Source organism: Podarcis liolepis, assembly GCF_965112155.1.
Source record: "Podarcis liolepis genome assembly, chromosome: 9".
Lineage (NCBI taxonomy): Eukaryota > Metazoa > Chordata > Lepidosauria > Squamata > Lacertidae > Podarcis > Podarcis liolepis.
Window position 1 is genome coordinate 19,193,108 of NC_139564.1, and position 25,916 is coordinate 19,219,023.

Genomic DNA, 25,916 nt, shown 5'->3' on the forward strand with positions numbered 1-25,916 from the left:
ATCATTCTATTATACATCCTAAAAACACAATATTTGTTTTTATCCAGTTATTTTATTGGTTAATGGGCTTGGGTTTGAGTTTCTCAAAGCAGAATCCATTTTCTAATTCTGATTGAACCTTTTTTACCTCGAAGTAGACATTTCCTCCTGAAAACGTTTTCAACTGTGTGAAAATTTATCTCTTAAAAAATCCTATTTGGGGCCTTTTCCCCATTAACTTGATAGATAGATAGTGATGTGTGGTTTTTCTCTCTCTCTCAATCTCTTTCTCTCTCTCTTGGATAATACTAGAAGCCAGGGCCCATGTAATGAAGATGAATGGTGGAAGATTCAGGGCGGCGGGGGTGGGGGTGGTGGTCGAGGAGATACTTCTTCATGCAGCACATTAATTGAATCATAGGATTCTCACCTTAAAGATGTGGTGATGGCCACCAACTTCAGTGGGTTTAAAATGGGATTGGATGACTCCATGGAAGATAAGGGTATCAATTGGCATTTGTCATGACCTTTGTATGCTACCTCTAGGATCAGAGGAAGTATGGGCTCTGAATCCCGGTTGCTGCAAAACAACAGCAGGAGAGTGTTACGGACCTCACACTGTGCATCTGAGCTTCCCACGTGCATCTGGTCTAGATAGGCCTTTGGTTTGACCCAGCATGGCTCTTAAGTTCTTGTTGCTTAAGTTGCTGCATTAGAACTGTTTTGAGAGTCATGCCTCCCTGCCCCCAGTAATGCTGCTTCTTCCTCCCTCCTGACTCACCTATATTCATCATCTACCCAATCAGGAATCATTCAGCCAAATGGGTTGATGTCTCGATGCTTCATAGCCAATCAGATTTGGCTGCCCAGTGACATATGTGAGGGCTAAGTAAGGCTGCAGTTTTAACCCCTCTCATCTGGGAGTAATCCCCATTGAATTCAGTGGGACTTGCTTCTGAGCAGACAGCACTGGAAAATGACGTTTCTGGTTCAAATGCTATAACAGGTACACTGATCAGGTTAGTGGAGACAGGAATACTTAATGGTAGCCCTGCAGTTGGGACCTTCCAGCAAAGAAGCTAAAGTTGGTGATGATTTGGAATCACCAGGGTAGGTCTGTAGTCTCAAGTCCCCATCAAATCCAGTAGCTAAACAATTAAATGACATCTATCAAGATTGAAGCATGACCTCTGGCACCAATATGAATGCTTAGGAGATGGAAGTGTCATATGGAGGCAAAGCGCATAAAACCATAGCTTCTATTACAATAAGGGAAGGCAAGTGGTTGAAGCTGCCCTAAAGATATTTGGTAGCAAAATGCTTATCCAAATGCTCCAAGGTGTTGAAATTTAGGGCTCTGATTAGAACACCATTAAAGTTTTGGAAGCTGTGCAGAATATTTTCCCCAGAAGGTATATTCTCTACCATCAAGAGTATGAGCATCTCTTATTTTGTAGAGAACCCAGGTGGCCAACAATTAAGGCAATAACATTATGTGCTCAGTTAAAGTATTAAGAAATTGCTACTGTGCCTATTGAGCATTTTCCTGCCCTGTACTATATGGAATTAGGCAATAAACAACTCTGGAAAGCAGCTTGTCAAGCTGTTTTAGACTATTAATATTTCCCAGAACTGAGCTCTGCTTTGACCTTGAAGAAGTGTCAACCAAGGGATTGGCTCCTCCCGATAGAATCCAGAAGGGACCTGCAACTAATTAGAAACACCAACTTTTCCCCTTGGTTGGAGGAGACATGGTTAGGATTGCAACTTAAATTAATAAATGCCCAATTTCTCAAGGAATGTTGACAAATTGCCATAAAGAGGAGACTTTCAGCACTGCTACAGATGTTAACAAAAGCCAGTAGTAGTTTTGGCTCATTTCTGCATAAATTCAAGACAGGCGACTGTCCAAGAGAACATACAAAGAAAATCTCATTGTCACCCTTTTCCTTATTTTGGAAAGTACCTTATCAAAAACTATTTTCTAACACAAGTGTCTTTCTGTGGGCATGTGAAAAACAGAATAGATGTTGCTTCTGATTCAGGAGTCGTATGACTAGGGTCACATCTCAGGGGATGCTAAGGTCTAAGGAGGTCTTCCAGCTGTAGGTCAGAGGTGGTTGAACTACAAATTAACCCAGGCACAGAGGTGATGTCAGCAAAAGCAGGGACATTGTTCACTGAGAGAGCTTTTCTGTGCCTTGAATGTGCTAGAAAGGGAAAGGATGGTTTTCAAAAAATATATATGAAAGGAACAAAGGAGTTCTGTGGACTTGGGTATTTCAGAATGCGGAGTTAAAGCTAACCCGTCCTGAGAGCAAGGAAAGTCTTAGCATGTAGGAAGGAATATAAACACACAACAACAATTCAGCTACACTCCCTGCTCACTATTCTGAATAGCTTCCATGCCCAGCAAATAAAATAAAAACATCCTGATGAGTACAAGAAGACCCTGTGCTGGGCAGGCAGTCTGCTTATTAAGAAAGCAGGAAAAATAATCAGATCCCAATATAACATTGCCATTTTAAACAATAAAAAATATATTACTGGAAACCCCAATGAAAAGGCAGACTGCAGGGAGATGAGAGGAGAGATCCGTCTTTACTGATTTAACGCCCTTATAAGCAGAAGTGTTGGTGCCACCATGTCTGGCTCGCAGTCTCTATAGCTGGTGATTGAATGAGCTGGGCAGTGATGACTGAGGAAAGGATGGGGTTTGATATGTGTACTGCATCCCACAGTCCTGGCCCCAGGTTGTTGTTGTTGCTGTTGCTGCTGCTGCTGCTACAGTAAGCCCTGTGCACATTGTGAACCTGGAGGAAGATGCAGCAAAGGGCTCACAGTACACCAGGAAGTTCTTCTTGCTGAAACCGAGTAGGTATTGCAAGAGGGAAGCTCCTATTCCCTTTGCTGGGGCTTGCACAACCAACATCTTGCAAGTAAAAATGAAAGGAATGATTCACTCCCAAGTCCTTCTCAAGCCCTCTCCAGTTTTTCACAGCTGCTTAGCATGATTAGAAGCAGAGCTGAGTTTATGTGTACATACAATGCACACAGTCTACAGCAGGGGTAGCCATCGCCGTGCCCTCTAGATGGTGTGGACTGTCAAAAGTGTTCTAATAGTGCTGTAAGTGTATGGTGCAGATGAGGCCTTATGGACCTCGGATCTGAAAATCAGATTTGTGTTGCCAGGCACGAACCACCCTATTCTCTTCTGTGCGGTACCCTTCTCTCATCTTCAAGCCTTCCTTATCCCTTTGCAGACAGACTGGAACATGTTTACAACTATTACAAGCCATGTGCATTGGAGATAAATGACTTGCAGAAGTATAGGCCTGATTAACAATGAAAACGGAGCGTTTGCTTCCCCGCCTGTCTTTCCCCCAGTAGCAGCCTCTTCCTTCATAGCGACAAGTGATCTCCCTGGCGGATTCTCAGTTTCCCGTCCCCCTTATTCGTAGCGATGGCTCAGGTACAAATCTGCTGGCCTAGCGAGAATACAGCACGCTAGTGTTTTCCCGGTTGCCAGTGTCTCCTTACAAAAGGGATTACAAAAAGTGACGGCAGTGTCTTGAATGTTTATGCCACTAATGCGCTAGTAGCAGGTAATGTTAGGTTAAAACACTGAGCCTGGTGCTAACAGGAGAGACATTGTTTGCCAGCCTCTTGCATTAGGAGCAAGCGAGAAGGGAAACGCCGCTGTTCAGTGGCCAAAATAGAAGAAGAAACCAGAGCTTGGAAATAAAATAAAAGTGCATAGTGGAAAGCTGAGAGTCCCCATGGAACTTCCCTTTCGCATCACTCTAGTAAACCTGAAATGCAATAGCCCCTGTTCCAGGAGAGATCAATCAGAATAGAGTTCTCACAGCTTATGCCCTGCTCATCCTTATCTTGGAAGATAGATCCTGCTTCTGTTCCCAAGTAACCAGACGCAACGTCGGATATGTTAGCGCGTTGTGGATATAGAAATTCACACCCGTACTGGAGAAGGTTGCTTTCCCAGAATATCTTGGTGCCTTGATCCACATAAGTAGATGCTAGCAAATTTCAGAAATTGGGATGTGTGTGTCCCTGTCCATCTGTGTTTGGCATACACAATTCCACAGCAGAAGCAGCTGTGGCAGGGGAGCCATCCTCCAGACAGTGGCTTTGCTACTTTTACTGGAACAGCATAGAACTTTATAGGCACACTAGCAATGCTAATCTGCTGCTCTTGCTGGTGGTGTCCCTGCATAGCCTTGACCTTGCCATTGCTCTGACGTGCTCCTATGCCGTCTCACACACTGTGATGGCCTTTCCTGGCAGTTAGCAAACTTTCAAGCCACTCCAGGCCAGGCTGGACCCTTTCCGAGTTTCTGCTGTTGGACGATGGCTGTTTATTTTCATTTATCTTTAAATATACTGTATTTTTCCATTGTAAGACTAGGTGTTTTTTTAACCTAAAAATTGGGTTTAAAATTGGGGCTTATACACAGGTAGTGCTGAGGGGTGTTTTCTTAATTTGGAGTCCCCCAAAATCAGGGGGTGTCTTATACATGGGGGCATCTTATACACAGGAAAAATATGGTATATATCCTTAGCTTTGTTTTAGCATGCTTGCAAGCCACCTCAAACACTTGGGGGGGGGGGAGAGAGAGAGAGTGGCTTAAGGGAGATAAATGCAGTTATTACCTACCTGCTAAAAGTCCTTTTGTTTTGTTTCAGGTTTGGAAGAGGGAAATGTCCATCACAAGGCCTTACTGATTTCAGTGACCGTCTGTAGTGTCCTCCTAGTGCTTATCATCATATTCTGTTACTTCAGGTATGGTCCAGAAAAGCTTGGTCCCCCCCCACCCCCCCCACCCCCGGTAGCTGTTTCTTTCTGCCATTCATATTTCGAGCTTCTGATCTATACAGATGCAGTGGTTGGTTTAGAGATTTTATTTTTAAAATCCTATGTATCCTAGTAATGCTGAGATTACAAAAATGTTACTGGGAGTACTGGTAGTGCGAATGAGCTTTGTTATCATAGGCTGCATTCATATGGCAGTTTATTCATTTTTCAAGAAATTTCCCTAACTGTTAATTTCCACATTATATTTGAGCTTCCGCACGACGTAAAAGCCGCTTTCGGAAGTATACTGGAAGTTTAGCACTAGTTTCCGTATTACTTGCAAATTGATTTTTTTCCCTGGAAGCAAATAGCATGGACATGAGCACTAAACTTCCACTGTATTCCACTATAGTTCCAGAAGAGACTTTTATGTCTTGCTAAAGCTCAAATCTAATAAAGAATTTAACAGTTAGGGAAAAGTCGTGAAAATGCATAGTGTCTTCAGCACAGAGTTTCCAGTGGGAGGTAATGCAGAAAAGAAAAGTGAATGAAAATGGAGTGGTATTTCAAGTAAAGCAAGGATAGCCAACTTAGCCAGTGCCAAGTTGGTTGGTTGGTTTGTGCACTGGTTTCCAAACTTTTTTCAAAGAGGGCCAGATTTGATGAAGTGAAGGGCCGTGAGGGCCAACTAAGGAGCCAACCAAAGTTGTTGAGCTTTTTGGGGATTTTTACCATTTTACCCCGGAAATAAACTGGCAGGCCGGATTAGGCCCCCGAAACAGACTTTGGGCATGCCTGGTGCATTTAGAATCATAGAATCATAGAGTTGGAAGAGACCACAAGGGCCATCGAGTCCAACCCCCTGCCAAGCAGGAAACAGATTTATGTCCCCTCTTTCCTCCAAGGTGCCCAAGTTGGTGTACCTTGGATATAGATTGATGTAGATTAGGCTGAGAGACAGTGACAGGGGCCGACTTTGATTTTTCTAATTTTAGTGGCACCCCTGTGCGAGGCCAAAATTTGCCCGCCCCCCCCCATGCCTCTCACCTTCTGTTCTGCTCAATTCACAACATCACCTTGCAGCACCCCCTGGGCTCGGTGCTCAGTGCGGCAGAACTGGTCGCCCTGCCCTAAATCTGTCTCTGATAGTGACTGGCCCAAGGTTACCCAGTGATGGGGTGGGGATTTGAAACCTGGTCTACCAGGTCCTAGTCCAACACTCAACCATTACACCACATGGGCCAGAGGCTGTAGGCCGGGGTGGACCAAACACAACCAGCTAGGCTTTCCTATTTGGCCTGCCAGAGCATTCACAAGAAGCAGTGCCCACTCACCATACACCTGATACCAGATGATGGGCAGGTAAGGGTGGGGATTCAAGGGAACAACTGGGAACCTAAAGTGGACTCCTGAAGGTTCTTTTGCTGGAGCAAGGTGTGCTCCCACCAGCTGATACTGGCTTTATTGGGAAGGACTGTTGCTGCTGGTCTGTCCCATCTTACTAATTCATCCTTCAACCTGATGCCCTTGTGCTGTAGTCCACCTGGATAGCTCAGTCAGTAGAGCACAAGACTCTTAAATCTTTGGGTTGTGGGTTTGAGGCCCACGTTGGGCAAAATATTCCTGCATTGCAGGGGGTTGGACTAGATGACCCTCGGGACCCCTTCCAACCCTACAATTTTATGCTTCATCACCCAAAACAACTCCCATCAGCCTCAGCCAATATGCTGTGGCAGCTGTAGTCCAGAATATGGGGAAGGCACCAGGTTGAGGAAGGTTATGTTAGCTGATTTTATATATTATAAAGTGGCAGATTGTGGGGGAAAGACATGGGGTGGGGTGGGGTGGGGTGGGGTAGGCCACCCAGTATTTAAAGTTTCAGTGTGAATTGAGGTATTGAATAAAATTGTGTGTGTGTGTGTTTAAAAATCCCATGCTACTGTACATCTAATTGCAATGGCCTGGGCACAAATTCGCAGAGATGAAAGTATTGCTTTGTTACCGAGGTTGCTGAAAATAGACGAGAAACGTGAAAGCTTGAGAGATTTTTTTTTTAATATGCAACGCTAGTGGGAAATTAAACAGACTCAAATAGCAACTTTTGCCTGATGTTGCGACCACCCAGCGGTGCAGAGTCAACCTATGTTTATTTTCATACACAACTGCAGGTTTAAAAGGCAAGAAAGCAGACCTCGGTACAGCATCGGGCTTGAACAAGACGAGACTTACATTCCACCTGGAGAATCCTTGAAAGACCTCATTGAACAGTCTCAGAGTTCGGGAAGCGGTTCTGGGCTCCCTCTTCTGGTGAGAAAGGAGTATTGAGACACAGAGACATATTAATGATAATAGTGGCATAGGAACAGAGCACCATCGCTATCTGCAGCCCTGGTTCTGCCTAAAACTTGGTGGCCCTCCAGAAGTTGTTGGACTCCCAACTCCCGCCACCCCCGACCATTGGTCATGCTGTCTGGGGCTGATGGCAGTTGCAGTCCAGCAACATCTGGAAAGCCAAAAGTAAAGCAGCATAAATGCAAAGGTTATCTGAGTGCAGAAATTATGGTAACCAAAGTTGATTCAGCCTAAGGTACGGTTAGCAAAATTGCTTTATTCCTTCAGCTTTTTTATTGGTTCCTAGGGTTTTGTTTTCGTTGCTTCCACTGCAAGTAGTGGCAGCAGCAAGCAACCTGACCACCATTTTGCATCCTGTACGACAGTCTTAACTCTGCCCTGTAGATGCACATTGTGGCACAAGTTTTGTAATTTGTAAGTAGGCTATCTTTTTTTTGGGGGGGGAGGGAGTACGTTTCACCACCTTTGCCAGTCTTCTTAGTCATATATATATATATATATATATATATAATCTCAATAAATATCTGATGAACCCTCAAGGAAGAGGGATTGAAAACTACTGAACTCTGATTAGGATTGTAGTGCCAATATCTGCATGAACACCTGCTCTGGTTAATGCTTAAAAGGCTCTCCATTTTTAGAGCTATAGCCAACAATTCATCTTCTGCTAATGAGCTGACTTGTTAATAAACTTGCTATCTCTATAACTTAACAGAGTGAAAAGGAAAGGTAGCTGTGCTAGTCTATAAGATAAACTCCACAATCCCAAACATCATGCAGTACTTTTATTTGAATGTTCCAAGTTACCACAGGATAGTGAGCAAGCTTTCACATTCACCTGAATGCTTCATCAGGCTAGGTGTTAAGCAAACCAGGAGAGCCAGTGTGGTGTAGTGGTTAGAGTGTTGGACTAGGACCTGGGAAGCCTGGGCCATGAAGCTTACTGAGTGATGATGGACCAGTCATTGTCCCTCAAGTTTTCAGGCTTGTGGTGATGATAAAATGGGGAAGAGGAGATCTATGAAAGCGCTTTGGATCTTGCAGGAAAGGTGGACTATAAATAAATATATATTTTTAAAAAAATATTACTTCCAAGATTTTGCATTCAAATTAACATTTTGTTTAACTAAAATTACAAAAAAACTCCCCCAAAACATTAGTATGGTTTTTCTTTGGAAAAAAGAGGCGAAAAACTTGGGGTGATAGAAATAAAATTTATTCCAGGCACAACATGTTTTGGAAGGAAATTCTTCCTTGGGAACACGTTTCTGGCATACATTTCTTGCATTTGAGAATTACTGCTACAAATGTTTTCCAAAGGGAGGATATTTTCCCCCTGAAACACATCAGATCTGGAATCCCAATTTCTTGCACCTGGAGCTTGCTTGCTTTCTTTCTTTCTTTCTTTCTTTCTTTCTTTCTTTCTTTCTTTCTTTCTTTCTTTCTTTCTGGTGGTGAAGATCCCCATTTTTGTGGTCGGTTTCCCACAACCTCATTCAGTGGTTGCCGAAGCAGAAGTGGCACTGTGATGAGTGTGGCTTATGTCTGTTTATTTATTGAACAAGATGCATGTATTGATTAAATCAACAAACCTCTGAGAGCTTTACATACAACAATATAAATATTAACTCATAAGAAGATTCCAGTGAAGTCAAACGTTAGAAACAAGTCGACATGGAATTTATCAAGAAATAAATAAAGCCAGCAGTTTTGCATAAATCTGCATAATAAAATTAAATGTTAAAATTACCATACATTTCTGGTTAGTCTTGTTTAAGTAAAAACACTTTTAGCAAGTACTGGAAACAATACAGCAAAGGACCTGCCTAGTGCTTATAGGGTGGATGTGACCATAGACTGCTTATCTCGACTTCAGTATTATGATCATCTGTCTATCAAACACTGAGCTCCCTCTGCTGGCGTTTTCTAGTCCTTGAGGGTGCTGTCTATCTGCTAGCAGCTTGTCTCAGCATTAGTTACTATAGTACCATTGTCTTTTCTCTTGACAGGTGCAAAGGACTATAGCAAAGCAGATTCAGATGGTGAAGCAGATTGGTAAAGGTCGCTATGGAGAGGTCTGGATGGGGAAGTGGAGAGGAGAAAAAGTGGCCGTCAAAGTTTTCTTCACGACCGAGGAAGCCAGTTGGTTTCGAGAGACGGAGATCTATCAGACTGTTCTGATGAGGCATGAAAACATTTTGGGTGAGTGGCACAAACTAAAAGTAAGGGTCCTGGTCATTTAAGGCACCCCATTTTTTAATTCTGGATTTTGCAGCTGCATACGTACATAATTTTATTTGTACACCGCCTTTCCGCAGGCGCTCAAGGCGGCTTACAACACAAAAGGAGGGCATAACTACCACATAACAAAGGTAGTTGTAAAAAATAAATGAAACATTAAAAAGTACACAGCCAAACTGAACAATTTCCACGTACATCACAAGATCCAAAATAAATATAACAAAACAAAATGGCAAAAACCCAACAACAACACCCCCTCTGCTCAAACAACACTCTAGCCCAGGCTTCCGCAAACTCGACCCTGCAGAAGATTTTGGCCTACAACTCCCATGATCCCTATCTAGCAGGACCAGTGGTCAGGGATGATGGGAATTGTATTCTCAAAACATCTGGAGGGCCGAGTTTGAGGAAGCTTGCTCTAGCCCATGAGTCTGTTCAACAGCCTTAGCTTTTGTAGCTGGAGGGAGTCAGTCAGTCAGGGCTCCGTCCTCCCAGGCCAGGTGGGAAAAGGCCTGAAAGGTCTGCCAAGACTTATAGCCAAGATGTGTATTATGGAGTATGAAAAAGATGTATCAAAAGCCAAAGTTAGCAGTGGTTTCGTTTTGACAACTTGGTTTCTTCTTAGCCCTGCTTGCTGCTTAACCAAGGTGAGCAACCAAGGCTGCTAAACCTTAAACAAAGTGAGAAAACACCTGTATAGCAGCTCACCTCCAAATTCTGGCTTAGACCTGACATTGTGGACTTGAGATCACTTCCCTTAAGAGAAGCTGTGATTCTGAGGACTTGCAAGTTCAGGGATTCCTCATATTTGCCCAGAGAAGGAAAAAGAAACCCATTCTTTCACAGTTTTCAGGGTCATAGATATGGTCTTCAACAATTGCTAATTTCAGTTGCTGTGCATTTGTTTTGTCCCACTGCTCAAATTCATTTGAATTTTAAAAACCAAACTTGGAACAAATTTCAAAATATTTGAGTTTTGAGCCCTTGTACACAAATTTCATTCTGCACTTTAATTTCTATGATTCTGACTTCCAACAAATGAATGAGGGAATCATAAATATAGCACCGAACTTCAAATCGTTTTTCATACTCATAAAATTGAATTTACAGTAGGTTTTCAACTCCTTGTATTTCAGCCTGAGTTTGTGTGTTTTGAGTTCAGGAATGTGAACAAGGGTTTCAAATTTGGCTAACGTAGGTAGGGCTATCCTTTGAAGTGTAACTTATGCCCCTGGTGCAATGATGGCGAAACTTGGCCCTCCAGCTGTTTTGGGACTACAGATCCCATCATCCCTGACCACTGGTCCTGTTAGCTAGGGATAACGGGAGTTGTAGTCCCAAAACAGCTGGAGGGCCAAGTTTGGCCATGCCTGTCCTAGTGCAAAGACTTGCTTGGTGGTATTCTAGGTCAACATAGTCCTGACTGCAGTATCAGTTCCACATGTGTCATGGAATGTGGAGCTATAGTAACTCCGCTGACTTCTCAGATTTCCAGTTAGTACAAGCAGCATTGGATATGGTGTCTTCACCTTGGAATTCAAAAGAAATTGACTCTGTACCTTCTTTCAAAACATGCACAATGTTTGAACAGCCCTGTCTCCATTCCTCCTTGTAGGCTTCATTGCTGCGGACATTAAAGGCACAGGGTCTTGGACTCAGCTGTATCTTATCACAGACTACCATGAGAATGGATCCCTGTACGACTACCTGAAATCCACTACCTTGGATACAAAAGCCATGCTGAAGCTGGCATATACCTCAGTCAGTGGACTGTGCCATTTGCACACTGAAATCTTCAGCACTCAAGGCAAGCCAGCTATTGCCCACCGGGACCTCAAAAGCAAAAACATCCTGGTGAAAAAGAATGGAACTTGCTGTATAGCAGACCTGGGTTTGGCAGTTAAGTTTATTAGGTGAGCAAAATACTGTGTTTTCTTGCTGAAACTTGGTTTGTGAACATGCAAAGGGAGTAGGTTTCAAAGGGGGCCTGGAGTTGGGACCTTGTGACAAGGAAGGAAACAGTGGCTTGTCACATGAGCTGTTTGTGAAGGTTAAGATTAAGACTGACTGTTTGAGATCATGGTGACCATCCCAACACAGAGTGAAACTCACACTCTGTAGCTGGAAATTATGGGGCAGGCAAGCCATTGCTAACTGGCTTCACACGCCACAAGTGGTTGTGGTACAGAATTGTGGTCAGCCACAAGGGAGGCTAGCATTGGATCTTAGTCCTAGAAACTGATGCAGCTGAGTCAGATATGACGAGATACAGATAGAACTGTATGAATGGGAGGAAACTGCTGATATTTTTGGTTAAAGCTCATGTGAAGAATGGTGGTGCATAGGGCAAGCAAAATGCTCAGGAGATTGGAGCAAGTCCATTTGAGGAAAGGATGCCATCTTTGCAGCATTTTAGATGACGAGGGGGGAAATAAGGGAGATATGATAGAAATGTATAAAGAAAAGCGGACAGCGGTGTTCCTCGTTCTTGGTACTGTAACTCAGAGTCATCCCAATGAAGCTGTGTGCTGAGGATTGAGAACAGACTAAAGGAAGTACATAATTCAACCATGGGAGCCACTACCACAAGCTCCAGTTATAGCCATAGTTAGATAAATGCACAGGGGATAGCTACAGCTATCAGGACTACGAGTAATGATGGCTTTGCTATATATTCCTTCCAGTAGCACCTTAGAGACCAACTAAGTTTGTTATTGGTATGAGCTTTTGTGTGCATGCACACTTCTTCAGATACCTATCTGAAGAAGTGTGCATGCAAATGAAAGCTCATACCAATAACAAACTTAGTTGGTCTCTAAGGTGCTACTGGAAGGATTTTTTTTATTTTGTTTTGACTACGGCAGACCAACACGGCTACCTACCTGTAACTTTGCTATATATGATCTCCAGTACCAGAGACTTCGGAATACTAGTTTGCTGGAGATTAATGTTGCCTGTTTGCCATGCTTGTGGGCTTCTCATAAGCACTGTGAGAGCAGAATGCTGGGCTAGACAGGCCTTTGGGTTGATCTGGCAGGGCTCTACTTATGTCCTTAAGGAAAATAAAGTCTCTTTCAAGAGAGTTGATTTCAGTGCCCTGCCTTTTGGGTGTCCTCAGCTAAAGCAAGGGGTGCCAAACCAGAGCCTACGAGGCCTCAGGAAGTGGCTCACTACCCCCACAGCTTTTATCTTATCTCATGTACTGACTGGGAGATGGTATTCCTCTGTCTGCTCTTCAGTGAGGATCTCATCTCCACCTCCACCTCCTCCAGCAGGCAAGCCCAGCGCTGCCTGAAAATGCAGCATAGGACGTGTGTAGCCTGCAGGGCACTCAAGCCCAGGCTCGCCTTGCCCAGTTGGTGGCTTGCCCCATGGGCAGCTAACCCTACCTCTGTGGCATCTCGACCGACTCCCATGAGGGCGCCCTGAACAGCTAGCTACACTGCTGGTGTGAGGGGAGATGCATACACCAGACTGGGGGGAGCAGAGTGGTGCAGCCACCCGCTGCTGGCACCCCTTAGCTCCTCCTTCCCTGGGCCAGGCGCCTTTAAAGCCTGCCAAATTCTCGCTGTGATGTGCACCTGGCAGCCCTGGTTCTTGGCCCAGCAAGGGGAGGAGAAGGGTGGCGCAAAGGAACCCTCTCCTCTGCCTTCTCCATCCGCCTGCCTGCCTCCCTCTCCGAGAAACGAAGCCACAACTTTTGGGTGCATGCGTTCACTCCCCCCCCTCCCCTTGGCTCTGTTCTCTCCAGATTTTAAGCCTTTATGATGGAATAAAAATTTGGCGCCCAGTAACCGTGGCTTTAGAAGTCCGGTAAGGCCTGAATAAAGACTCTCTCCTTTTTCTGCTCTTGTCTGGTTTGATTTGCACACAGCCAGCAGGGAGGGGGCTGCCTTTTGCCTTTCCTCCTTATAGATCTTCCTTGTCCCACTCCCCAAAGTCTCGCAGCTGAGGGGGAGGCAGTGGGCAGACTCCCTGCAGGCTCCGCCCAGCACTCCTTGCCCCGGCCTACCCTGCCCGGTGGGCGATTTGCCCCATGTCCCTTGGGCGGCTCATCCCCCCCTTGTGTGGTGCAACCACACAGCCCCCCCCCCCCCCGGAGCCTGAGTGGCCAGCTACGCCACTGCCATCCTGGAATTTTTCCAAATTAAGAACTATATATAAATGAACCTAATAAGATTAATAAACATATTTAAGCATGGGGAACTGAGCCCTGCTAAGAAAACAACCTTTCAGGGAAATTGGATTGCTATCTTTGGCAGGGGAGTTTCATCTTAATGCTAATGAAATCTCACAAATGTTACCAGCGACCCCTGCTGAGTCTTATCACTGTTGTGCGTTTGCATTTGGATGCTTGATGTATCCCCAGGCATGGAAGCCTCAAAACACAAAACAAAAAAGTCCCTGGTTAACAGTTAAAAACCTTTCTCTGAAAGGATCATTTCCATTAAGGTTTTCTTTTACTTTGACCTTGCTCACAGATGGATTTAATTTGAGGTCCCTTTCTCTCCCACCTGCCCACCCTGGCCTTTCATATACAATTTAGTTTTAGGGGGGAAACGCACTCATTTTTGTCTCCTTCTATCCACCCCCTTCATCTTTCAGTGACACAAACGAGGTGGATATACCACCGAACACCAGAGTGGGTACAAAGCGCTACATGCCTCCTGAAGTCCTAGATGAAAGCTTAAATCGGAATCACTTCCAGTCATATATCATGGCCGATATGTACAGCTTCGGACTCATCCTTTGGGAAATAGCAAGGAGATGTGTTTCAGGAGGTAAATGCCTTACAGCCCTGGTGCATGTCTCTACATTACTTCAATTTCGTGTGTGTGTGTTTGTGTGTGTGTGTGTGTGTTTTAAGAGAGACAGAGAAAACTGACTGTGTCACAGAACTGTTGTCACTGAACTTATTTATTCCCATTTCCTTTTTGGTTGTTAGGACTCGTTTTTCCCGTCCCTGTAGGTCCTCATTTAGCCGCAAAGATTTATCCTCTCTTTTAATAGTCTCTTCTAAAGATGTAGTGTGTTTCATAATTGCAATGGGAATTTGGAGCTCATTTATGGGCACTTCCAGAATAATAAACATCAGAGCTTAAACGAAGAGCGCTCCCTTTGCTTATGTAGAGAAGGAATGGGGTTGGTTTTGCTTAGGTGCCATGATTAACAAGGAGATTACGCAGGTATGATGCAAGAGGATCAGCATTAGCAGGTGTTAGCTAGCATTAGGAAACCTGTATTGAAAAGGCATTGTTGCCTGTATAAAATTAATTCCAGACCTGGCAAGACTGGCATTTTTAAACCCAGTTCCTCCACTTTCTTGTATTTTCCTCTGCTAGATCTCCTCTGGCTGTTTGCTGTTTGCAAAGCTTTCTGTTACCTGTCTAAGACTGGCAATGCAGAGATTTTGTATGCTAGCCTCGAGGCATTTGAAGAAGGAAGTTGGCTTTTATTGACAGCACTTTGACTACAGGGAACCAGAGGGCAGACTTAAGGTCATCATGGTTTTGATCTGGTTTTTAACACCAAGACTAAGCCATGAGGTTTAGAAAATGAAATTAGGAAAGGGCCTTGGAGCATGCGCAAAAAACACCCTTCAATTGCACAGCATCAAACAACTAGTTTGAGTCAAGATTAGGTCTTTCCAATGCGGAAGGTGAATTCCAGCTTGCTTTTGAATTTTATAAATTAAGCCCTGGGTATTAGTGGAAAAGATACCTACAGTTAGCCTGAGTTTTAGGACGCAAGACATATGTGGGGCAGTTCTGTGACATCTCAAGCTACTTGTTTTTGAAAGCATTTTGCAGTCACCTTTTACCTTTATATGTGGACCCACATGCTAAAATGGATCCAGCATCCACTTGGCTGCTTCCTACTACCATATCCCAATGAACCTTCCCAATGAGCTTCAGTCTGCGCATGCCTATTCATTTGGGTTTTGATAAAGCATTGTTCTTAAACCTACCTGACACTGATACAGCTAACAAATGGCACATTTTCCAGGTATAGTTGAAGAGTATCAACTTCCATATCATGACCTTGTTCCCACTGACCCTTCATACGAAGACATGAGAGAAATAGTAGGTATCAAGAAGCTACGGCCCTCGTTTCCCAACAGGTGGAGCAGTGATGAGGTAAGAAATCATAGAATTTTAGAGTTGGAAGGGGGGGACCCCTAAGGTTCACCCCCTGCGATGCGCCCAGTATGGGGCTCAAACGCAGAAACCTGGGGTTAAGAGTCTTCTGCTGTACTGACTGAGCTATCCAAGGAGAGAATACTTTCAAAACCTGACCCATTACATTTACCTCCTTTTGTGAGAATCGACTCGGGTGATTTAAGGAGGGAAAAGTCTTGACATTATAGGATGCTGCCTTTTGCAGTTGGATAAGGAAAAACCAAGAAAAGTTCAAAGCTGAGTTATACCTGTTACAGTGCCTGTCAAAATTACGGTGTAATTGAGCTTTTTAGACTCAATTCAGAATAAGCAAGTCCTCTGCAAGATGTTGGTGTAAATCTGGTATCACCTAGTGTTCTGGGCGACAGACGCAATGGCCGCTAGTCATTTTTTTGGAAATTCAAAGGGCAGCAGTTACCCAGATCTGTGAGTGTGAGCCTGTGATTGGCATGTGTTTTGGGTGTCTGAGGGGTTATTACCTTCCACTGTAATGTACTGAAAGCTAAAAATGGCTAACAGATGAGACACAAGAACTAGCTCACCCAAGCAGGCTGGCTATAAACCACTGTAAACCCGGCAGTACTGTTAAAAGTTAGAAGCATCCACTGACTATTTCTGCAATCAAAATTCTGCCCTCTCACCATACCAATTACATAAATTGCTGATCCATCTCTCCCCCAAAACTTCACTGGTTATTTGTGAAAATAAAATAAAAAGCAGCACAAGGCTAAACCACTCAACCAGTGATGTGGGTTTTCTGGAAAACCTCCTGTTCAGAGAACAGTAATTAGCATAGGGCAGTCTGCTTCAGAAAATTTTCAGTTTGAAGGAGAAAATGCGTTGGAAATTTTTCCTGAAGCCTCAGGGAGTGGATGCATTTTGTTACGTTTATATTACTGTAGTTAGGAAACAAAACTCAAAACTTTGAAACTTCCCAGCTTTCTTAATGCTTTTTTCAAATGGATATTCATTGTTACTAATGAACTTACGAAATGGGATTTCCCCCTACCACCACACATCATTGCTTGTGACAAATGCCATGCCTAGTGTGGCCCTTAAGAGTTTTTGATTAATTTGATTTTACTGATGTTGGAAGTAAATACTCCAGGAACAGCATTTACAGTTTGGTATTTGAGCCTCATTAAAAAGCAAATAAAAATGTCAAAATATTGATCTTCCTTTAAAAGCCACAGTTTATAGCAGAACAGTTTCTTAGTGAAAACCAGAGTACTGAAATGTTTTAAATATACACTGAATGTGCACATCAATTCTTTGGTCTCTATAGCAGCTCAGAGCAGATTGTCACAGTTTGCATCAGGCCATGGATGGAGTAACTTTGACACTAAATACCTTTTCCTTGTGAGGGAGGCTCTGTCCGTGAGCTACGGTACACACTCAGGATGCAACTGATCCTTCCACCAGTGATTTTGCTCTGACGACTTTTAAATCAGAGAAAGCCAACCTTTCCGATGCTGTTGGACTGCAACTCTCATCAGCCCCAGCCAGCATTCCCAGTGATCAGATTGCATGGGTGTTAAAGTCCAGGCATGTCCAACAGTTCAGTTAGATCCCTGGGAGGTTTTGGTAGATCACGGTCAATCGTTGGCTCCCTTTCCTTAGCATTGGTAAAATTGAAATGCCCCCCCCTCCATTGTTGCACGATCTGCAGAACGAAAGACAGAGTTTACTCACTGAGGCTGTTTGTTTCCCCAGTGATTTGTTGGTGAGCGGCTGTTCCTCTTTCTCCCCCAAAGCCCTTAAAAACGGGGCTTTCCTTCCCAAAAAAGGTCAACAACTTTGACTTGAACCCCCCAAAAACGGGGGTAGATCACTGCCAGTTTTTTATTCTGTAAGTAGATTGCAGTCTCTTGGGAGATGGCCACCCCGTTATAGTCCAACAACATTTGAAGGACAGCAGGTGGTGAGAATCCTGGTCTAGTTTGATCTTTAGAGGGTGTTGGGGTAGAGCAGCTCAGCTCAAGTCCAAGCCATGGCTGCAAAGAAAGAATGTTCCCTTGCATTGCATTCTGTTTTAAACTGCACCTGCAAAGGAAGAAAGGAAAAGATGGTTTCCTTTGAAGTTGAGTCACCTGATGTCATGGTAGCACCAGATGATTAACAGATGGGCCGCCTCACCTTGCTCTTGAAGTAGCCCCCAGGAGGACATGGGAGCCCAGGATTTGACCTGCCACACAGGTCCTACTCCTGTATTGATGGGAATTGTTGTCCAGCAGTATTTGGAGGATTACAGGTTTCTCACCTCTGATATTATTAATTAATTAATATGCTACTTAATTGCCAAGGTAGCTTCTAAGCAGTTTACAAGTATAAAACTGATTTCAAAACATTTAAACACACATAATTGCCACTAAATGGACGCAGGTGGCACTGTGGTCTAAACCACTGAGCCTCTTGGGCTTGCCAATCAGAAGGTTGGCGGTTCGAATCCCCGCGGTAGGATGAGCTCCCGTTGCTCTGTTCCAGCTCCTGCCAACCTAGCAGTTTGAAAGCACAAAGTGCAAATAGATAAATAGATACAGCTCTGGCGGGAAGGTAAACGGCGTTTCCGTGCGCTGCTCTGGTTCACCAGAAGCGGCTTAGTCATGCTGGCCACATGACCTGGAAGCTGTACGCTGGCTCCCTCAGTCAATAAAGCAAGATGAGCGCCGCAACCCCAGAGTCGTCTGCGACTGGACCTAACGGTCAGGGGTCCCTTTACCTTTACCTAATTGCCACTAAAACAATTTCATTAAAATAGACACCTGTGGTTTAAAATGTGCAATGAAACAAGCCAATTAAAACGGGGTTCAGGTCCTGAGATAAGGGGGCATGCTTGTCTAAAAGCAGGTGGGTCTTCCAAGTGCCCATGGAATACTAGTACATTACATTGTATACGAGGCAGTGTGCATAATCTTACGAATATGTTATATACATGTATGTACGCTGCTTTGTAAGCCCCACCAATAGGGTACTAGTGTCTGTAAAAAGAAAAAACAAATTGGGAGGGGAGTTGAAAGCCTGTATGTTAGTCTTCTGTCTCTCAATTCCACTTTTTGTCAATTAATATAGGAAATTGCTTTTCAAAGCTGTAGTGGTATTTTCCTTTAGGGGAGGGAGGAAGTTGCCTGAACACTTTCCACAGAGAATTTATAATGAAGCAAAATTGTGTTTTGGAATCAGTAGACCAGTAATTGATGTACCGCAGACAAATCTGCCGACAGTTATGGTGATGCTATGCAGAGGTCATTAATCTTGTTAAGTGGTACAGTGTAATGCTATTATTGTAGGAGGCAGCTGTGATTTGGGAATAGCAGTCTTCACTTAAGTATTCTGCAATTAGATTTAAAAATACTTAAATGGCAAGAGTTGTAAACAATCTTGAGTGCATTGGGGAGGGTCGCAGAGGGGGGATGTAAAAAAACAACGCCCAAAACACCACCACACACACAACTACACACACACACCCAGGAGAAAAGAATGATCTAGCAAAGCAGATTGAGAAAATTTGGTATATGGCCCACCACAGAATAAAAAGAGTTTTGTGGGCGCCACTGACTTCCTACAGTAACTTACTATCCTTCAGAGTGCTAACCCATTCTTTGACTTAAAGTAGCGTAACAGTGAAGCCACGCATCTCTTGCTGCAGTAAGAGCTGCTGTACACGACTCTCTTCCATTCATTAGCAGGGTGCAAAGGTGAAAAACCTGAAGGCCAGGCTCAGAGCGGCTTACAAGCAATAATAAAAACAAGTTGAATGATTACAACTTAAAAACAAAATTAAAATACAACATTAAAATATTAAAATGTAGCCTCATCGCAGGAGGAATCATAGAATTGTAGAAGGGAAGGAAAGAAAGAAAGAGAGGGAGGGAATCAAATTGGCTCCAAGCCAAAGGCCAGGCGGAAGAACTCTGTCTTACAGGCCCTGTAGAAAGAAATCAGATCCTGCAGGTCCCTAGTCTCATGAGGCAGAGCGTTCCACCAGGCCGGAGCCAGAGTTGAAAAGGCCCTGGGCTCTGGTTGAAGCCTATCTAACTTCCTTAGGGCCTGGGACCACTAGAGTGTTGCTATTTATGGACCTTGAGGCTCTCTGTGGGGCATACCGGGAGAGGCGGTCCCGTAGGTACGAGGGTCCTAGGCCGTGAAGGGCTTTAAAGGTCAAAAGCAGCACCTTAAATCTGACCCTGTACTCTACCGGGAGCCAGCGCAGTTTGAAAAGCACTGGGTGAATATGCTCCCATGGCAGAGACCCCGTGAGGAGCCTCGCTGCTGCATTCTGCACCCGCTGGAGTTTCTGGGTCAGCTTCAAGGGCAGCCCCACGTAGAGCAAATTACAGTAGTCAAGCCTGGAGATGACCGTCACGTGGATCACTGTATTTTATATATATAATCTGTCCCATAATCCAATTAGCAGTGAGGGTATGTGACTGTTTTGCTTGTTTTGAATTGTTCTTACATGTTTGATTTTATTTTTAATTGTATTGTTCTACTGCTTTGATGGTTGCTGGCCTGGGCTTCTATCTATCTATCCATCCATACATACACAAACACACACATACCTGCAGTCTAGCACACATTGCCTTGATCTTCTGTTCCTTATTCAGCAATGCTAGTGACAAGGATCATACAGCATCAAGACTAATTGTGCAGATACAGGCTGTGTACACACCATACGTTTAAAGCACTTTGAAAACTCCTCAAGAATCCTGGGAACGGTAGTTTGTTGTGGGTGCTGGGAATTGTAGCTCTGTGAGGGTTAAGCTGCAGTTCACAGGAACCACTGTGGGGGGGGGGGAATCCATATGCTTGGTAAATGTGGTTTAAATGTATGGTATTTATGCAGCCACAATACCACCCGTCTAGTTGTGAACCATGCCTTGGGGCAGCGTGATTGCATATTGTCCTGCTGTACATGAGGCCTATAACGGTTGAAGGTACACGGGGGCAGAATTCCATGCTCAGTATGAGTTCTCAATTAGGTTCATTTTGTTTCTTTCCAGAGTAGTGTTTGGCTTTCAGCCAAGATTAAACCTTTAAGTGTTTGTGTGTGTGAGTGTGTGATGCATTCATCTATATGTTTTCTTTCTTCCTCTAGTGCCTAAGACAAATGGGCAAACTCATGACAGAATGCTGGGCTCACAACCCTGCTTCTCGGCTCACAGCTCTGCGAGTGAAGAAAACTCTTGCCAAAATGTCAGAGTCACAGGACATTAAGCTCTGATTCGGCTGAAGAAAGGCACCTCTTTGCTAAATCTCAGAAAAATGGACTTTCCTTCATGTTTCAAAGAGACAGGAAGAGGAATTACAAGACTTCGCTAATATAAACCTTGAATGCAGTCTTTCGGCAAATAATCTTCCACTCTGGCGCAGAGGCCATTCCAGGAGAAAGAAAGCAACGCGGCTCCATCAAGTTTGGCTCCTCGGCTGCCAGATGAGAAGACCTTTGGCCTCTTTTGGAAGCGGTGGGAGAAACGGTTATCGATAACTGCTTCAAGATTATGCATGCTGCTTTCTGTGAAAGCCCCTAATGTTATTAATATTAATATTATTATTATATTTGGACTGCTTAATTTTCATAAAAATGAACCTTTGCAAATACAAAGTACAAGAAAAGAATTATATTGTTACTCTAAAGCGGAGTGGGGGTGGAGGAAGGTCAAAGAAAATTGCATCTGGAGTCTAAAACAAATTGGTTATGATTTCCTGCTGATGAAAGACTGTTGCACTCCCAAGGCAACACACTATGTTGTGAAAGAAAAATATAATAGAAATATAAGTGATCGCCTATACAAATTTGATTTTGGGCAACTCATATATGATGTAGGCCAAAGGAAGCCAATGCGGTGTTCTCCTGATGATTTTTTTTGGGACTACAACTCCCTTCATCCTACTCTGGCTGAGGCTGTTGGGAGTTGTAGTCCAACAACATCTGGAGGTACCATATTGGCTGTCCCTGATGTAAGCTGTTCCTGATAGATAGACCGCATTCTCGATGGGAATCGGTAGATATGCTACCAAGCAGTTTCTTGTGCACAGTAGACCCAATGATCCATCAGTGTCCCTTGTATAAGCCCTTCACATTTCAGGTTTATTAAAGCAACACCGTTAAAGGCATCTAAGGTAAGGAACATTAGATGTGAAAGGCAGAAGACAATGGAAAAACCCTAATCAAACAAGCTCAAGTAATACCAAGCACCCTTTACCTTCTATTATTTGGGGAATTTTTTTCCTGGCATTTACACGCAGAACAATAATTCTGAAATTGGTGTGAATTAAAGTTTGGTAGAATATGGTGTTACACGCACTAACCTTTCCTTAAGGCAAAGTCCCTGATTGATGAAACGGCTGACCAAGTTGCATTGCATACTGTTTGCCTTAAGAGAATTAAGAAAATGAAGAGTATTGACAAAAGGACGCGCTCTGTTCAGCGTGCGCCTGGAAATGGTAACTTGCCACTAACGGGGTAGAAGAAAACTGCAGTGTGTTTCTAAACACATGTAGGTGAGCATTGCTTTGGAAAGGAGGGGTTTTTATTTTTTTATGACTTCTCAAAAATATAATTTCCTTTTTAATTTTGAAAGGAAATTGAGAGAGTTTTTCTAAAGTGAAGGGGATTTTCATGTATTAGATTATTGGGCCACATGCTTTATGGGAGCAGAACGTTTTCTTTTTTTTAATTATTGTTTTAAAAATCAGATTCTACTGGAGGAGTACTGAATTCCCAGGTTTTCTCCTCTGCAATTCTGGTCAAAGAAGCACTCACTGAGACTCCTATTTTGGTTTTGAGGTGAACTTATTAGGTATTTTGCATGCACAAGGAGTTGGGGGACTCTTCTTCCTCCTGCAGCACCCAGTTCCCCAGAATGTGAGTTGGCACACCCTCCAAAATTTGGCAAGTTTCCATATGCATGCAGAAGGCCTTTTTGCTTGCATAAGTGTGCTTTCAGTCCTGTCCTACATTCAGAACCTTCCCTCAATCCCCTGAATTTGGCCTGTCTTCTGTAAGGGCTACCATGTTGTTGTTGTTTTAAAGTAATACACTAAAGAAATAGAACTATAAATGGGATAAAATAATTTGTAGCATCATAGCTAGCAAAATATGCTATGCGTATTCCTCCAGTTACAAGTTTTAAAAAATATTGCAAGTTTTTCTTAAAGGCACACATAATTATCAAACAAAACTGCATAAAATTCTGACCATGAAGTTCTAGGTTGCTGAGCTGTTTTTCACTTTGGAAAATTAAATGTAGGTTTGAATTGTTGAGCTGTTATGTTATATTTTTCATTTGACAGTCCCTTTAAGGTTATTTTGAAGCCTGCAGAGGGCACTGTGCAGCTTCAGATTCCCAGTGCAGTGGGAGCCGTAGGTTGTAAGTTGGAAGTGCATACCCTCCCCAAAGAAAATCCACTTAAATAGGCTGGATTCCACATGCATAACAGTCAGTGTTCCCTCTCTCTTTGCAAGGATAGTGGAAGTAAGAATTTAAGACGCTGGGAAAAAAGTATACTGTGTGAAGTTAATTTTTTGGTGCAAAATATTGGAGCTGACTGATAGATTGATGCAGTTTCAGGCTCTGAACTTCAGAGAGAAATATGGATGGATGGGGGAGATATGTATTCCCCCTGACATAAAAGTTTAAGGCTGCAGTCCAGTGGCTCCTGGGAGGGTATTTCAGAGGCCAAATGATCTCCCTTGCTGACGTCAGAGAGAATACTCTTAATAGTGGAGCAAGAGATCTAGTTTCAGATCCAAATCCCCACCAAAACCTCTGAACCCCTGGCTGACTGAATGTTGGAATTCCAACACTGAAAGACCTACTGGGACAAAAGCTGTTGGAGACTTGGGACCATCAAACACATTGGAAGTAGGAATCCAGTGCTATCTTATCCACTTGACACTCATGAATTGGACAGAAATATAGATTAGCTCAGGAGCTAGTTTAAATCTCTTCCACTGATTTCCTTTCATGCAATCAGAAAAGCGTTTTAAGTTGCAGAACCGAAGAGCAAAGGCGTGTCTCTCCTCCCTCACTCCTGCCATTCCTCTTGAGAACCTGGTAGGGTTTTAGATAAGATAGTTCAACCACCTTTGGTTTCTACCTATTCGCCCTCACTTTAAGATTGCAGCCTAGGTGGGTAATAACAGAAGAATTTCCACCTCTGATCCCTCCTGTAAGTATCGTACAGGGAGCCATCTGTAAAGATTCCTTGCTCAAGCACAGCCACAAACCCTCCACATACTTCAAAACCTGAATGGGCTTAGTGCTGCATGCAGTTAAGCGTGGGTGATTCTCATCGATTTGGGGGTAATTTATGGGCTATTCTGAAAGCAATTTGACTTCTGGAGCCATTAGTTGTTTTTACATGAGCATTTCTGTTCCAAAACAGAGTCAATCATGCACAAAGCTAGTTTCTTCAGAAGTTGTCCTCTTCTTTCTCTTGGGTGCCTTGTGTCTTGACAGCTGGCACCATAAATCACCTCTGCCTTGAGTGGTGATTAGTTAATGGAGGGTAAGAATGCATAGCACTAAGGAGTTTTCTGACATGGCCGGGACTGAGAAGTGGAGAAAGCCCATTTAAACTCTCACTGGATGAGAAATGGGAGTCCACAGGATCTCCCTTCCCATACCATCTTTAAAAATGGATGTCACAGCTCTTCCCTGTTGTGCAGTGTGAATCCCACCCCCGTATATTTGGAGTAACTTTGCTTGCACTTAACAATTATGAAAACAGCAGGTTTCTGCAATCATTGAAAATTTGAATGTGCCGCCGCTTGAGCAGATAATGTAAAAGTGATTTCTCCCACTCACCCAAAGAAAGCTGGATATTTGTCTCCAGCACAATATTTGCAGCCAAATCATAGAACCCTGATAGCAGCTAAAATGGGATTAGATGGATTATGTGTGCAGTTCAGTCTGTGGTAAGCCAGTCACACAATTCACAGCCACCAGAGTTCCCAGAAAGTGATTGAGCATTTGGGTGGTGGTTGGGGGATGAATTTGCAGTGAGAATAGTTGAAGATTGGCAGACAACAGATCATATTGCCTCACCAGCAGCTGAACTGCAAAAAAATGGGCATGTGCAGTCCCCATTATTCAACTTGGACTGAATAATTAAAATAATTACTCCCCCCCCCTTCTTATTTTATTAAAAAAGGACTTTAGGACTTTCTTTTCTTTAACTTGAGGCTGACTCCACAGAGGGCACAAATAATTTTATTTCACTATGATTCAAACACAGGGCCTTAGTAGTTACCTGAGTTTTTGGATTTTCCAAATACTTTAAAGATGCAAAGCCTTTTCTTCTATGGTTCCTGAAGTAAATGGACTTTTGGATGCCAGTGTCCATAAGCCCTATATTCTTATTTTTAAATATATATATATGAAAATCTGTTGAGATGTTCAGATTTGCATTTTAAGGAAATATTTGTGTGTGTCTGTGTGAAAATATATATATATATATCACAGTTGGGAGTGAGGTCAACTCCATTATGTGGATCAAGAGTAAAATATTACAGATGATGAAGCACTAAGCGAAGTGTTTATTTATGAAAACATGTAGGCTGACAATTCATAGTGACAATGTAATATGGAAGAAGAGAGGCATTTGTACTGGAGTGAAAAGGGCATAATGACATAGTTTGTTTGCTTCAGGTTTGCTGCAAGACTTGGAAGGGCCTGTTTCCCCCTTCATCTCTTACGTTAGCTTTTCTGAAATCAGATTTTGCAATGTGGTTGTTCAAAATGACAGAACGCATCCTTAGCCAGTGTTGCAAATTGGCTTTAGCACCAATATTTTATTTGACCACATAGTTATTCACTAAGATTGCCAAGCAGTAATTCTTCTGTTCCAGTAGCAATTTGAGCTATGAACCTTAAAGATGATGTCCCTGTTGGCCACTAGTCTAAGAATTCACCATTTTTTAGGTCTTCAAATATCTGACATAGTTAATAGTTAAATATAGACACCAGAATTTTTAAAGGAGAGCTTTTCAGGGAAATATAGATTAAAATGTGTAGCCTGTGAAACTACCTTAATGGCATTTATGTTGGGAAGAGAGGAGACCAAGGAGAACAGTAATCTTGCAACTGTTAGTCCTTTGCTGACACAGCACAAACTTTCTTTTGAAGAATGGTTGACAATGTAATTTTTTTCTTGATACTGATTTGTGTTCTTTTTTGAGAACCAGTGCCTTATTCAATCTGTAAATACTGTAATTGTTAAAAAGAAAGAAAGAAAGAAAGAAAGCACCATCTAGGGAACAAGCCTGTATTGTAATTGTTCAAAGTGGTATATGTCTGTCTTAACATTCCCTAAATAAAGCGTTGTAAGTTCCCTGTTTAAAAACAAAA

The 25,916-nt window shown here is 43.2% G+C and overlaps 1 protein-coding gene across 1 annotated transcript in view; it reads left to right on the forward strand.

The window, feature by feature from the left end:
- Window positions 1-25,916, forward strand: part of BMPR1B (bone morphogenetic protein receptor type 1B) — an 84,647-nt gene extending 58,731 nt beyond the window's left edge. Inside the window, exons 5-11 of the mRNA XM_083458825.1 lie at window positions 4,684-4,780; window positions 6,961-7,099; window positions 9,154-9,346; window positions 11,001-11,298; window positions 13,991-14,166; window positions 15,392-15,522; window positions 20,660-25,916. Coding sequence (XP_083314951.1) covers window positions 4,684-4,780; window positions 6,961-7,099; window positions 9,154-9,346; window positions 11,001-11,298; window positions 13,991-14,166; window positions 15,392-15,522; window positions 20,660-20,785 — 1,160 coding nt within the window. The 3' untranslated portion in view covers window positions 20,786-25,916. The remainder of the gene's footprint in view (window positions 1-4,683; window positions 4,781-6,960; window positions 7,100-9,153; window positions 9,347-11,000; window positions 11,299-13,990; window positions 14,167-15,391; window positions 15,523-20,659) is intronic.